We start from the raw sequence: 14,638 nt of genomic DNA on the forward strand, positions 1-14,638 counted from the left end.
CTGTGGCAGAAGTGGCGCAACGACAGGGCACAAGTGACGGTCAGCACAGCGTACGGAGTGCGAGCTACGAGATACACTGCAATGCAGCATGTGAACCTGATTCGTTTACTTATCATGGGCTTTCAGGCACCACACATGCCCTTCAATCATGCTACGAGTACTAGTATCAGATAATCGCACTCGTACAAGTAATTATGTCCAGGCCCATCACTCCTGTGGGCACCACTTGCTGAAGGCATTTCCAGGCAGGCGAGCTGGAAGTCGATGACGCGGGAACCAAATCCGACGAAACACAACGCTGGAGTCGAGAATGTGCGTCACACCAGAAGTGTCGCGACTTTATGCGGGGAAAACACGCGATGGGCAACTTCGAGACTATTACGTCACTCCTTTGGGACAGCATGTTGAAACCCACTGGTGAGAGAGGCTCTGTCGGTGAAGGATTGCTGGCATGAAGAAGGAGTGCCTGCACCTCAAAATGTGGTGACAGAAGGACACCTACCTAGCTGTACTTAAGCGGGCTCACTCGCGCCGTAAACTTGTGAGCTGCACTAATATGGTGGCCAAAATGCAGAACTGTGTACTCGGAGTCGTCGTAAAATCACTTGGCGGGCAATGAAGTCATGGACAAGGGGTGACAGATCAGTTATTGATTTAGTGTCTGACAACCCGAAATCTTCAAGCTTAATTAGCTTGCTAAACAAGAGCCTCTGTGTGAACTTCTCACAACTGAACACTTACATTGTTCTCAGAATACACTCATTGAACAAGTCAAAATGTTATCTATACTTCGCAGTGTCTCGGGCCCAGCCCGGGTCACTCGCCATTTGCCAGCTCTCTCCTACCCTACGCAATCAAAACGACTAGCATCACAAGATTATGGAAGTAAGCAGTCAGGCATGCAGCAAGGTATCGATCAAGGGAATCCGAAAGCCGACTTGGAGCACCCAGGCCCAGAATCTCCAGCTGCCGGCAAAGGTGCGAATCAGAGCTCCAGCCAAAGCTCCGACCAGAGCGGAAGTCAAAGTGATTCTTCTAGCAAGGGTGGCAGTCCTGCTATCCACCGTCCGCGGTCTGCCGCCGAGAAGGACGACCCTGAAGTGAAAAAGCACAACGAAGAACTGGAGAATCGATATGAGAGAACAGAAAATCAGCTAAGCGAGAAGGACAACAAAGTCGACAAGCAATTCTGGAAAGGTGCGTCCTTCAGTTTGTGGCTCCCGCGAAATCTAAGCTAATATCGAGTGCCAGGCGACGTTGGAACGTCCGACAAAAGCGAGGACAAGAATTGAAGGTGGTGACAGGGAGGAAGGAAGGCTCGATGCGAATGTGGCATAAATAGTTGTGGCGTTAATGTTTGGGGCGATCGAGTTCGCCATTGATTCGCAACGAATTGATCAGAAAGCCGGCAACCATCAAAACGGCCTAATTGTCGCATACGAGGACAATGGTCGCTGAATAACGTCAGCGGAGAGCGGACTTCATGGCGGAGAGGACGGATGTTATCAAAGCACGGCCGTTCAGTTTGAACTGCATCGAATCAAAGTGGCTTTCAATGAAGCCATCAGGTTGCCAGGATTTGAGAGTACATGAGGCCGGTCACCCGTAATGTAGCGACCTAGGAAGGTCAATTTATCCCTTTCTAAGCCTCAATATGTCGGCGAGGCGCACTTGACCTCTTTGTCCCCAGCCTGCTTGACCTTGTTCGACATCGGGTCGAACGCGGGTGTACCAGGTTTGTGCCCTCTGATCGAGTTGCTCTGGGGTTAGAACAGATGTCCAGCTTTTGCAGACTGCATCGATAGCTTTCAGCATCATGGCTGCGGCTTCTTCCTTCTTCCTCACGACTTCATGCGTACTCTTCTTCTTCGCCATCGCCCCGTTACCTTCAGTTGTCTCACTTGCCAGCGCTGGGTCGGGATCAATTATCATCATGGACTTCAGGAGATAGTTTCTCGGAGCGGTCGCGTTGTGGATGGGAGGTCCGGAGGAGCGCTTGAGGTCCTTGCCCGCGATCAGCGGCCCGTTCGACTTGCGAAGTGCTTCAAGGTCAAGCGCCCAGAAAGCATTACCAGGAGTGGTCGCATCACCGTCCACGTCGCCAGCCACATGCCTGCGCATCACCGCTATTTCACGACCCATTATCTTGACCTTCGGCTGCCCTTGTGCCCAACCATCTTCTTCCGCAGTAGGCCCACTCGTAAGGCCTAGGTATTTGGCTTTACTCTGCGCGCCTGCGCTGACCACACCTTGTGCCAGACTCCATCGGCTGGACACAGGCTGCTCGGGGTGTGTGTATGCGAGGACGGTTATGGTGAAGGCGAGAAAGAGAGGTGCTCGATTTGTCTCAATGATGACGTGCTCGAGCTTTTCCAGTGGGACATCTGTCTGGGGCGGAGCAAGCAAAGCCTCATCATCGGCAGGCCCTAATTCGGTCCTGACGCGCTTCGACGACGGAGCGCTGGATTGTACCGATGCTCGCTTCTTAGGGTTCGAGACACGCTTGGCCGCGTTGATCACCTGCTTGAGCACCTTCTCGTCAGTGAAGACAGACTGAACATCGGCCTCATCAGCTTTGGCAATATTTTCAGGCGTGTTAAGCTGCTGTTTGCGAAGAGCATTGATCTTTGGCATGGCCTCCGCCAACGGGATGCGTGCGTCCTTTGTTAAGAAACGTAGCAGAGCCTGCACTTCGGCCGCAGCCGCCATGATGAGTAGCTGTGCACCAATCTTGAGACTCTTTCCAGGAGATCATAAGGTTAAGCTGGTCAAACGATCAGCACAGGAGACACCCGCGTAATATGATCGACGGCCACAGAGAGCATCACGGTTTCACAGTCAGCAAGGCAGAGAAATTGACCCGAGACTGGATGGCACTAGTTCCAAAGGGGGCAGGATCCGTACGGCCAAGCCGGCCTTGACCTATTTGGTTATCAGCCAAGACAAGATCGGAATGGACACGGCAAATGCAGATTGAGCCTAATGAGACCTCCAAACTGGGCTCTTGTCACTGTTCCGCTCCTCCAATTCAGCACTAATCACCCGCAGTTCCAACATCATCACCACCACCGCAGGCTTCCTCCGGCCCTGCAAACCACTTCCACCCACCTAAATCCGTTCATCGACACGCCTGGAAATATTTGTCGGTACTTTCTCTATAGCCACCGCGTCTGTTTGTGGGTTCTCGAGCCGGGCCTCCTAAGAAGGTGGCGCAGCGCCAATGGCGCGACGACCTTCCTCAAGACGTTCACATTCGATGGAGGAAGGAAGCACGTCGAGGCGGTCACCGGTCAACTCTATAAACCCTAACGTCTTCAGTGACGAGTACGCTCTGGATCGAGATTCAATAGGCGCATCAAGTCCAACGAACTCGATCGATAGTCGCCCGGAAGAGCTGAGCGTGGACCAACACCATGACATAACACGGGAATCTCGAGAATATTTCCCGCCAGGGCTACCCGGCAACACCTTGAGTCTCAATCGTTCGTCCCTCACGAAAAGGCCTCTACCAGCCGAATCCTCCGTGTCTCCTCATCGAGCCATATCAGCCTCATCCCGCTCAGTAGCAGATACCCGAAGATCTCTCAGCACCTCCTCTCGATTCTCCGTGCCCAGGGCTCAGAGTCCTTATCGAGGACCAACTGCACCAAGTCAACCCTATGGCTTATACACTCAAGTTACTAGAGCGTCGAGTATAGTCAGCGATTCGACGATTCGACCTCTAGAACTGCCTTTCGTCCCCCAAGGCGGACCTGAACACCCGTATTCGATGTATCCTCAGAACACTGTACCCGACGATGACAGCTCCGAGACACACGTTGGCTTGGGATTTCCTGGCCTCGGCCAAGTCTATCAACCGGCGGCTACCTCGTCTGGGAATGAGTTGGGCGACATTGTGGGCAGAGATGGACATGTCGAGCAATTACCACCCTATAGCCGATATGCCGACAACGTTATCGCGAAAGGGGACATGGCCAGGATAGAACCCCAGCGGTCGACTGCCACTGAAGAATCAGCCGCGCCTTCAATGCTTCCAGCCGCTGATGCTTCTGGGTCGGATATGGAACTGACAGCTGTCGGAGCTGGATCTGGTCCAGATGAAGTTGCTAGGAAAGAAGGCTTGTCTGAAAAACGACGGCGAAGGACATGTTGTGGAGTACCCCTACGGACAGTACTCTTTGTCGTCACTGTCGTGATTCTCGCAGCGGTAGTTGGAGGAGTCGTTGGCGGTGTTGTTGGGAATCAACATGGCCAGCACCATGCCGAGGCGTACGTCAGTCCCAGCTCCGACCTAAATGCCTATGCTGACATTCTAACAGGGCAGCAACTACGACTGTATGGTTAGATGCCGATCCTGCTCAGACTGGCCCTTCGACACCATCGTGCCCTACTGGTCACTACACGATCCCGCTCAATCAAACCCAACAAGTCGATGCCTGTGTGGTTGACGGGCAATACTCTAGCACGTGGGAGTGCTTGGACTATGCAAGACTTGGAATAAACATATTCGACAGTTCCGGTAGTCCACCTCTGTCTGCAGTCTTCGATGACTACTCGGTAAGACCTCAGCTTTTCAGATATGGACCGCAACCTCCAGACTTCAACGGAACTTCTTTTACAATGCAACCCTACATGGACAAGGAAGACGACGAGCTTGGAGTAGCCTTGTTTTTCAGCGTCCTATTTGACAAACTCATCATCGGTAAGTGCTTGCCCGCTCCAGCGAGGGTCCATGACTAACTCGGCGTGCAGTTCCTGAGGGCCAGCTTGGTCCTTCTGACTACATGGATAAACGTTCTTCACGTGCACGAGATCTATCGGGAAGAGGTATAGGCTACTGGGGTGACGACGATGACTATCTCAACATCGGTGACAAACCATGGTACTGCTTTTGGAATTCCACCATCAGCGAATTCTGGATCTTCTTGGATCAAAACATGGATGACACGAACGAGATTGATAACGTTACCAGCACAATAACTTCAGCGTCGAGTACGTACACGACTGCTCATGGTTATGGCATGTCGACCTCCGGACCAAAGTATGGTAGTGAGGCGACGAGTCAGAACCCCTCCCTGACGACACCTTACCCGAGCGAGCCCACCGATGAAGCATATTGGACTGGTGGATCGAAAGTCGAACGTCAAGCCAGCGTGGGCTCACCCAACTTCCCCAAGCTTGCCAAGATGGTGGAGAAACGCAAACCCGAGGACAACGTCGAACCATATTGCCAACAGATGCAAGTGCTCAACAACTGGCAGATCATGCCTATACCTGATGTGCCGACCATTTGCATCGAAGAAAGCGATTACAATTCGGCTGCTGCCACCGGCGGCAGCAGAATGACCAGGCGCAAGCGTAATGGAAATACGGTGCAGCAATTGGCCTCGAATTGTATTTGCGAGTGGTTCAGTGTATAGGCTCGAGAGAAGGGAATTTGCTATTGGGAATTGTTTTCTTTATGTGTCACGAGTTGATGAACCGCGCTTTTGGTATTTTGTCGTCCGACGCCCCGTGAGGCCGGACGTTATTGTGGAACAAAGGAATCGGGTACTGACTGATATGGTCTACATATTACATTCGGCGTTCTGTCTCGCTGCCTGTTGTTTTGACAAGGCACAATGCGGAGAGCAAAAGTGGTATTTATTGGTAGATATAGGTATCTTTTCCTACTGTGAGGGCAACAAGGACCCGCAAATTTCCTCACGTCAATTGTGAAAATGAATATATTGGACTTGGGTAAATTGAGACGGTGTTCTCCCTTGTACTTTTGTTATCCTGAAGGCAAGCCTAAGCATGCTACGATGAAACTCCCGTTGCGACTCGTACAGGATCAGATTGTCGTACCTCCCTTGGTTGGCAGACACGCGGCAGGGGCCAATGGTTACTCTTACTTTACTTGCCCTTTAAGTTTCACCTCTTTTTCTTTCCTCTCTTCATACGATAAATACCTAACCCACGCCTTCACGGGTCGTTACATTAAGATCCTCGAACAAGCCTCTTCCTTTCAAACATGCGTCTGACTCCCGAGACCCGGACACGCTTACTCACCCTTCGCTGACCACCAAGAACGGGGAAAGGTGTGACATGCTCACCATCTCACCTCATGCGACGTGCATTGAACCACAAGCACCGCAAGCGAGTCAGAGGCGACGGATCGCCCAAAGTTTTCCCGCCGTCCAATCACTGACCCGCGGGAACGCGTGGAATTTGCTCGTGTCAACTTTCTGAGTTGTACCAGTCGCGACAGCCAGCCGAATCGCACAAATCGTGTCACCGCCTCTTCTTATTTGCTACTATTTCAAGTTCATGGTTTGGCTTCCTCGCTCCTCGTGTCGAGAAGCGGCTGGAATTGAAAGGTGACAGAAAGTATGTAGGGCATCAGGGGAGGAGATTTAACGCACAATTACCCAAAGACCCAACATACGACACACTCTGCTCGAATGGCATCAACTCAGTCTGTAACCTCGTCGACATGCACGTCCATGTCCATGCATAGGTAACAACTTGGTGTTTCTGGGCGACACCTGGAACCATAGTTTTCTGTGGCGTCGCCTTCTTTCTATCTGTCTATCTTTCTATCTATCTACCTGTCTACACCACCATGCCCCCGCTCTATCCCCTGCGCCGCAAAGCCCTCCTCATAGGCATCAACTACACAGCCTCTTCACAACGACTCCAAGGCTGCATCGACGACGTGGCCAACATGACCGAGTTCCTAATCTCGCGCGGCTTCTCAACCCACCCAGCCAACATGGTGACCTTGACGGACGATTCTGATCCACGATCGCCCTATTTCCCCACAGCGCATAATATTCTAGCCGCGATGCATTGGCTGGTCAGCGAGCCCGGGTGCATTTTGTTCCTGCATTACTCGGGGCATGGCGGGCAGGTGCCGGACCGGGACCGAGAGGTAGGATTCGCTGATACGATTGTGCCCGTGGATTTTGAGCGCGCGGGCATGATTGATAGTGGTGCCTTGCATCGCGTGTTGGTGAGTGGGTTGGCGTGGGGGTGTGTTTTGTTTGTGGTGTTTGATTGTTGTCATAGGTGAGTCAGCGCGAGCTTGCGAGCGATGAGAGAGAGTGTGCGGACGTGATCATATCTGGCGAGTACACACATGGGCAAGCATGCGTGCCTGTGCGTGTGAGTACAGGTGCGTAAGTATGTGGGCGTGAGTACAGGCTGGGTGAGCGAGAGACCATACCAAGATCAAGCCGATCAATGTATGCACTCGTGCACTCATGCATCTCGATGGAGTCGATATGATCGCCATCCAAGCAACAGCCATGGTGCCCTGTCTGTGTCTGTATGTGCATCCATGCTGTACATATACACTAACACCCGTCTCTGTCTGGCAGTGGTTCCGCGATGGAGTTGCCATACGTGTACCGTGAGTGTATCCCCTACCCCTACCGTCCTGGCCGCTGTTCTTGAGACGGCCGAAGACCACCGAGGCGAGGCACACGTGGCATATGCGTTTGATCAAGCCGTCGCTCGCTTCTTCACGATGGCTAATTCCTGGTGTTGTGGCCAGGCACCGACGACGAAGGCAGAATCAACCTCATGAATAACCTGCGCGCTGGAGCAGAATTGATCGGAGAGGTACGTAAGGTATCACATTACTTTGCCATCATCCTGCTGAGCGTAGCGTAGCAGCGTACCTTACTCCTGTTCTCTGTCTGCATCCTGCATATGGCTCCCGTAATCCGCCTTGTCTCACACGCTTCCTCTGTTATGCCTCTTCTGTACACAGCCTCCTCTGCGCACGCCCAACACGACTAACCTACGGTCCAGGCCTCACACTTGATCAGAGGCGACTTCTCTTTCGACGACGTGGGCGAAGCACGCCACCTCCTCGCGGGCGCGACGTCGTTCTTCCGCTCCCTCAAACACCAGTACGAGGGCGATTACGACGAGGGGTTGCGCCACGCGGACGACGATTTCCGACGGGAGTGGGGCTGGGAGGAGGATAAGTCCGTGTTTATGCTCTCGGGGTGCAAGGACGAGCAGACGTCGGCGGATGCTTTCATCAACGGGCGGCATGTTGGTAAGTCACAAGTGGGCACGTCACGGTGGCTGACCGATGGTGAAGCGTGGCGGTTCTGATCGTGGCGTGGGTGCTCTGATGTTGACTGTTCTAATTATGGCGTAGGGGCAATGTCCTGGGCGTTTCTGGAGACCATGAAGACGGATGTGTATTGGAATATATCTTATGTGCAGGTAAGAGATCCCGAATATCCGTGGCTACTGGAGCTATGTTCGTTGCTTGCTGATGTTTATGCTCATGCTCAAGATCTTGCAAAATACGCGGGCACTACTTCAGGAGCATTATTCTCAGATACCTCAACTGTCGTGCGGGTATCGGTTTGATCTCAACAGTCCGTTTCGGATATGAGAGGGCTCTTCGAAGTGGTCTGTACACTGATCGCTGGGTGCGAGAAGAGTAGAGGTGCGGTGCTTCTGATGACAAGGCGCGCATAGAAGTCTATAATCGGTAGTGTTGTACTATTCGAACCTATCATTCGATGGGCCACAACGTTAGCTGGGTTTTGGATTTGCCGGCTGAAGAGAAAAGCCCTACCTGTCCTCGAACAGAGACGAGAGGTTATCAAAAGGACCAAAGGACGCAAAGAACTCTTCAAAGGCGCTTTCACTCAACCCAGAGGCCTCCAGCATGCTGCCCATGGATGCGGCTTGGTCATCCCGAGCATCACGTGGCGAGTTCGGCCTCGCGGCTGTTGTGGGGTCTTGCAAGCCATTGGCGCACCCTCCGTACTGACTCTGATCACCCTTGCCCGAGTTTAGTGCTTTGATGCATTCGGTAAACAGATTGTGATGCATATCGGCGGTCCAGAACGTCTTCTTTAAGTGCGTCAATACCATGAAATGTAGATTCAAGTTGTGCAGTGCGTGTTGACGCAGCAGTCCCTCCGACCGTGCAAGTTCGTAGAAGTGGATTTGCATTGCCATCATGATGGGCGTGACGAGCGTTGTTGGTGATGTCTCAATCATGTTGTCGGCGATCAACTTGCTCAACGTGTTCGTGATGGCAGCCGCTGCGGACTTGCAGGCCTGTATCGCGGCAGTTTGCAGGTTCGTGCGTTCAGATGGCTGCAGGTGTTCGGGTGCGGAGAGGACATATGGTCGGTGAAGAATGATCACAACAGTATTCACATACGTTTCGAAGTGGCTGGTGTGGAGCGCCAGGGTGCTGGATTTGTGCTCAGTCTCCGGGTCAAGGCTGGCGAGCAGACGGAGTACATCCGCGTGGTCGGCTTCAAGTTGAGGCACTGAGAGGGGCGGTCGCCGTGGTCGATAGTGCAGGATCGTGGTGTACTCCAGCTTGATGGAAAGTTGGAGCATTTTTATCCACAGGTCTGCCAGTTTCTCCATCTTGGAAGGCAAGAATGCCTCCCGTAGTTCCGAGGATAGCTCTTTGAAATCATCTGTAACGTATTCCACCGTCGGCAGCTCCAAGTCACAATCATCGATATGAGCCCGCATTGGTCTGCCAGCGCCCAAGCAAAACCAGGCATCTCTGTAGTAGGCACACCACCACAGTCGTCTCCAGAGCGCTCGCTGTGACTCGGGAAACGGACAGCGTGGAAGTCGGGCATAATTGGGTTCGCGATGTAGGCCGATCGTGTAGCAGAGGTGGATGGCTATGCCAATCCAGTAGCCGGACCCGTCCTGGTCTTCCAAGTCCACATACCAAAAGCCGAGAAGCAAGGTCGAGGCAATGACTGCTGTCTTGTCATTCTCCACTTGTGCGTCGTAAGTTGCTTTAGCATGCTGGAAACAGAACTCCTTCAGCTGCTTCCGGTTCTTGAACCCAGCCGAGGATAACGTTTCTGTGTCGAGGTAGCTGGCTGCAGAGAGGAAAATGGACCAGAGGAGGAGGCCGCTCACGCTGTTTGGGTCATGAGTATATTTGGTGAGGAAGTCACCTGCGTGGACCACAGGCAGGATTGGGTAGATGTAGTTGAAGAAGCAGCGAAGAAGCTCCTGGCAGACAGCCGATGGAAAGCGCGGCCGAGAGCCAGTCTCTGGCTTGAAGCGAGGCCGTTTGTGTATATTGCGACTGATAATGTACGGACTCCCCCTCAAGGATCGGTTTGGCGAACAGACTTCGAACAGGAATTCATGGCCTCCTACCTCGCCTGAAAACTCGGTCAGCGCCAACCAATCTTGGGAAGCGTGGGTGCCTACCGGCATAGAATGGTACCAAATTCTCTCGTGGCACGCGCTCCAGGCGAGTGTTAGGAATGGGACCTGCATGGGTGGTCCGTGGCGGTCCTTCGACGGGATCGTCTGCGAGGACAATGGGCCTGTCACTGTCTAACGAAGCCACGCGGGCATGTGCGTGTTCCGCTCCATCTTTCGTTCGGGAACTGGGAGTGGCGTCCGTCCACCGCGAAACCTCGGTAGCAGGCACTAAACTTGGGGATGGCGTGAGCGGGTACTGCGGCGAAATCACTTTGTGCCTCTCGTCGCCGGTCGCAGCGGGTAGGTCCAGGCGGCTGTAATAGCTGTAGCATTAACGGTGCGGTCTCTCCTACAAGATCTCGGCCGACTCACGGCGCTTGAGCCTGGTAGATTGTGCAGGGAGTGCCATCTTGAGCACAGTTTGCACATGGTATCCCTTGGAACGCGGCACTACATCGGACCTTGCGATCGTGGCAACGCGTACAGGCAATGGCGGAGCGTTTTCTCTTTCGTGCAATCTGTGTATCCATAGCATCCACGGCGTCGAAGGCCATTGACGAGGTAGTGGAAGCTGCCGTCCCTGCTCATATCGGTCGCCCATTTCTCCCGAGAAAAAAGCACCTCGGATGTGAGGGCAAATGCTTCGGTAAAGGATGCGGGGCGGGCAGTGAGTGGATCAATTGCGCCCTCCGAGCCTCCTCGCTCCCCACGAAAGCTGCTCCTTCCACTCCGCAATCCGCAAACAGGAACCGCCCGTGGCCTCCATCGTGGAGCTCCAGTGCACGAGCTGCCCTGCAACACAAGCACCTGATCGAGAGACCTACTGTATGCTTGAGTTATCCGCCTCGGCAGGCATTCAGACAGCAAAACTCAGCATTGTCTTGCCCAAAGCTTGCCAAACTCTAAGAACACCGCATCAACATTTGACAGTTGTTTCACGGATATTTCACTTTTGTTTCATGCTTACATGACATTTTCAACCACATGGCCTCGACGCCGATCTTGACAGACCGGCGTCGGCCGACAGGTCTGATTTAGTCTTTGCTCTTTTCTCAACCGTGCTTTGGTGGCACTCACGTCCTGTCAGGATAATGACTTTTGACGGCTCCACCATGTGGGAAAGCTTGGATCGATTTACTTCTTATCGCCAGTTCTCCGCACCTTTCCAGCCCAACGAGGCACTAATCCCGCGATCTCCCCAGAGCACATTGTGGAATATCCACCCAGGATGTGCAAATCCTGGACGGGAAGGTCTCTAGTGCTGGAGACGCATTCCACCTTGCACACCATGACAGACACCAATCAGAACAGCGGTCGATGCTACATACCGAGGGCACTAAGGTCGCCGAGGTTCGGTACCCTTTTGGCTGTCGTTGCATATCTACACCTGCACCGCCGACTTTTCTTCGGCGGCCCCTGTTCTCAGCTTTTCCCCAGCTTTTTGCGAAAAGTTCTCGCTGTGCCATTGTAACGAGACGAATTCTCCAACATGGCTGAAAAGACCACCGGACAGGCTCACAATGTGGTGGTCGAGGCACCGCCATCACCTGTTGAGAAGTCACGCGTCTATCACGACGAGTCTGTTGCCCATGTTGAGAGAAATATTGGCCTCCGTATCGACGGAGATGACCTCGACCATGAACATGAACCCAAGGTGTGACTTCTGGACGAGCCTGCGCGGGGAAGCCATACTGACCTCCTGCTTAGATGACCTTGAGACGGTTCATGAGTTTAGTGGCGATGGCCTTATTGTGGACTGGCAGTCAGATCCCGGTCTATCTTTATGGTATGCCTATATACTACGGGACTTAGAAGCTGCTTCTGACAGCATCGTTACAGGCAGCATCCCTCCCTACATCTATCAAGACATTGGCGGAGTGGACAGGTGGATCTGGTTTGTAGGTTGACGGTGCGACATGCTGGCTGGCAGACACACTGACGTCTCCTCAGGTATTGGGCAACCTTCTTGCCCTGGCCGGTGTGTGCCCGTTCGTGGGTTCTCTATCCGACTTGATCGGTCGACGCTACGTTGCCTTGCTTGGAGCTGCGTTGCTCGTCCTTGGAAGTGTCATCGCAACGTGCGCAAAGTCAATGAACATGTTCATCGGTAGGCGATTGAGCTCGACCGCCGGACGGTAAACTTGATCAGCTAACAGAGAATAGCTGGGACTACTATTGCCGGAGCAGCGGCCGGTATTAGTGAGCTCACTGCTCTGGCAGTCACTTCGGAACTAGCCCCTACGAGGAAGCGGGGCGCATATGTCGCAGTCCTTATCTTCACCATCGTACCCTTCGTACCGTCTGGATTCTATGCACAGATGATTGCTGGTACGTTGACAACCTCCTACGACCCCATCAACCCAACTAACACGCGCTAGCTCACTCCAGCTGGCGATACTGCGGCATCATCGTGAGTTCTCCCTCCCCGAATCACTGATCCGTTCTGGAGAGAGCTACTTTCACCACTGCGGCAACATGACCTAGTCTGACAGATATTACAGATCTGTGTGTGGAACGGACTCGCCCTCATCATCACGGCAGTGTTCTACTTCCCTCCGCCTCGACCTAATTCAAAAGGCAAAAGTACCCAAGAAATCCTGCGAGAGATTGACTATATCGGGGGCTTTCTGAGCATTGTCGGGATGGTTCTCTTCATGGCTGGCATGCAATGGGGCGGCTACCAGGTATGTTTCTGGCCCCCAATCTTGTATTCGGTGAGGATGCTCACCGGTCCCAGTACCCCTGGCATTCGGCTCACGTTCTGGCCCCGCTCATCATCGGCGCCCTGTTCATCGTTGCTTTCCTCTTCTGGGAGGCATACGGCGCCAAGTGTCCCATGTTCCCGAAGAGACTCAAACAGGACCCTCGCATCCTGTCGCTCACACTCCTGATCACCTTTATCAGCGGTGCCAATTTCTTCTCGTACCTCATGTTCTGGCCCACCCAAGCGTTCAATGTGTATGGCCACGATCCAGCCCAAGTCGGCTTGCGCGTCTTCCCGGGAGGCATGGCCATCATGACAGGCGCATGCGTATGCCTCTGGCTCCTTTCCGTCTTCCGTGGTCGAAACAAGGAGTTAATGATCATCTCTTGCTGCTTGATGACCGCCGGTAAGTTCGCGACAGTTCTTGTCACTTGAAATAGTACAGTAACTGAACTATACCCTCGCAGGCTGCGGCGCGCTGGCATGTGCAACACCCCACAACATGGACAAGCTGTGGGGTCTCCTCATTCTCGGAGGTCTCGGCATCGGTGGCATTGTGGTCCCGGCCTCGATCATCACAACCATCATCTGCCCCGACGATTTGATCGCCACGGTCAGCGCCTTGACCCTGGCTATCCGCGTCATTGGCGGCTCCGTCGGCTACTGCGCCTACTACAACGTCTTCCTTTCCAAGTTCGTGCCGAATGCGACAAAGTACATCGGCGGTGCGATGGTCGAGCTCGGCATCACCAATGTGACGTATATAGGGGAGGCCATCACGCTCACGGGAGCGAGTTTGCTCGAACCCCTGAAGGCGATTCCGGGACTGCAGAATGAGACGGCATATCAGATGGTCGTTGCTGCGGGACAGCTGGCGTACTCTGAGAGTTACAAGTACGTGTATCTGGCGAGTATTGCCGCGGGGGGCGTCAGTATCATTGCGGCGTGCTTCCTGGGGGATATCAACAAGTATATGGACGAGCATGTTGCCGTGGTTATCGAGTAAAGGGGCAATATGTACTTGTTTCGGCCGGCGTCGAGGTATCGGTAAGCCAAACCAAAGATAGATGATAGATCATCTGCCACGTATCGTCTGTTGTCAACCAACGGCCGAATGTCTGCCAAGGCGAACCCGCGTGCACAAAGACGCGCGAGCTCCTGCCCTTCCAGCCGTCTTGACTCTTGAGATTTCTTTCAGCGTTATCAAGCGGTGCTGTATAGATTTCGCTGCAATTAGTAGGAGGCCATCCATACCAGCAGCACATTCCCGTTCTGGTTCATTTCGACGTCAAACGCCGCCATCGAGTCATCGACTTCTGGCCCCACGTGGAGATGCAAGTTGCAACTAATGAGGTCTCGAAAGTCAGACTCATCGCTCATGCTGGAGCAGTGGGGATAGGAGTAGTGGCATGACATGCGGCCGGACTCTTGCGCTCTACCAGAATGCGAGATTGGGTCGACGCCACCTAGAATAATTAGGAGGTCAGGCTGAGACGCATATTCCTTCTAGCCTTCTAAATAGTTGGGCATTCCAATTTCCATCGCCCCCCTTTTTGGCGCGTGTGCTCGAGAAGCTGCACGTTAGACCGATCCCGGTGCACGCAGACAAGAGGGTACTGTATATTGCTCTATTCCGCATCCGCTTGCGGGGATCTGCTGATCGGGCTACAGTACGAGCAGCGCAAGGGTGAAGAGCCCAGCATACAGCATGCATTTGGGACAGAC

At 53.4% G+C, this 14,638-nt stretch overlaps 7 protein-coding genes across 7 annotated transcripts; 5 read left to right on the forward strand and 2 right to left on the reverse strand.

The window, feature by feature from the left end:
* Nucleotides 1–899: 899 nt before the first annotated feature.
* A1O7_07764 (uncharacterized protein) lies at nt 900–1,292 on the forward strand (the record flags this gene model as incomplete). The annotated part of the gene is made up of 2 exons (XM_007761760.1): nt 900–1,197; nt 1,252–1,292. The coding sequence occupies 2 exons, from the start codon at nt 900–902 to the stop codon at nt 1,290–1,292; spliced, it is 339 nt and encodes a 112-aa protein (XP_007759950.1).
* A 340-nt stretch (nt 1,293–1,632) lies between these two features.
* A1O7_07765 (uncharacterized protein) lies at nt 1,633–2,709 on the reverse strand (the record flags this gene model as incomplete). Its single annotated transcript, XM_007761761.1, has 1 exon — nt 1,633–2,709. The coding sequence occupies one exon, from the start codon at nt 2,707–2,709 to the stop codon at nt 1,633–1,635; it is 1,077 nt and encodes a 358-aa protein (XP_007759951.1).
* Nucleotides 2,710–3,220: 511 nt separating this feature from the next.
* On the forward strand, nt 3,221–5,420 carry A1O7_07766 (uncharacterized protein; the record flags this gene model as incomplete). The annotated part of the gene is made up of 3 exons (XM_007761762.1): nt 3,221–4,269; nt 4,320–4,702; nt 4,753–5,420. The coding sequence occupies 3 exons, from the start codon at nt 3,221–3,223 to the stop codon at nt 5,418–5,420; spliced, it is 2,100 nt and encodes a 699-aa protein (XP_007759952.1).
* A 1,184-nt stretch (nt 5,421–6,604) lies between these two features.
* On the forward strand, nt 6,605–7,193 carry A1O7_07767 (uncharacterized protein; the record flags this gene model as incomplete). Its single annotated transcript, XM_007761763.1, has 3 exons — nt 6,605–6,994; nt 7,060–7,146; nt 7,185–7,193. The coding sequence occupies 3 exons, from the start codon at nt 6,605–6,607 to the stop codon at nt 7,191–7,193; spliced, it is 486 nt and encodes a 161-aa protein (XP_007759953.1).
* Nucleotides 7,194–7,566: 373 nt separating this feature from the next.
* A1O7_07768 (uncharacterized protein) lies at nt 7,567–8,109 on the forward strand (the record flags this gene model as incomplete). The annotated part of the gene is made up of 2 exons (XM_007761764.1): nt 7,567–7,605; nt 7,798–8,109. 2 exons carry the CDS (start codon nt 7,567–7,569, stop codon nt 8,107–8,109), a joined length of 351 nt encoding a protein of 116 aa, XP_007759954.1.
* A 471-nt stretch (nt 8,110–8,580) lies between these two features.
* On the reverse strand, nt 8,581–10,618 carry A1O7_07769 (uncharacterized protein; the record flags this gene model as incomplete). The annotated part of the gene is made up of 3 exons (XM_007761765.1): nt 8,581–10,163; nt 10,213–10,523; nt 10,563–10,618. 3 exons carry the CDS (start codon nt 10,616–10,618, stop codon nt 8,581–8,583), a joined length of 1,950 nt encoding a protein of 649 aa, XP_007759955.1.
* A 1,298-nt stretch (nt 10,619–11,916) lies between these two features.
* On the forward strand, nt 11,917–13,919 carry A1O7_07770 (uncharacterized protein; the record flags this gene model as incomplete). Its single annotated transcript, XM_007761766.1, has 8 exons — nt 11,917–11,995; nt 12,049–12,107; nt 12,160–12,316; nt 12,373–12,537; nt 12,588–12,619; nt 12,711–12,893; nt 12,947–13,319; nt 13,381–13,919. 8 exons carry the CDS (start codon nt 11,917–11,919, stop codon nt 13,917–13,919), a joined length of 1,587 nt encoding a protein of 528 aa, XP_007759956.1.
* Nucleotides 13,920–14,638: the final 719 nt, after the last annotated feature.

This window comes from Cladophialophora yegresii (genome assembly GCF_000585515.1).
Source record: "Cladophialophora yegresii CBS 114405 chromosome Unknown aczIN-supercont1.5, whole genome shotgun sequence".
In the NCBI taxonomy this organism is placed as follows: domain Eukaryota; kingdom Fungi; phylum Ascomycota; class Eurotiomycetes; order Chaetothyriales; family Herpotrichiellaceae; genus Cladophialophora; species Cladophialophora yegresii.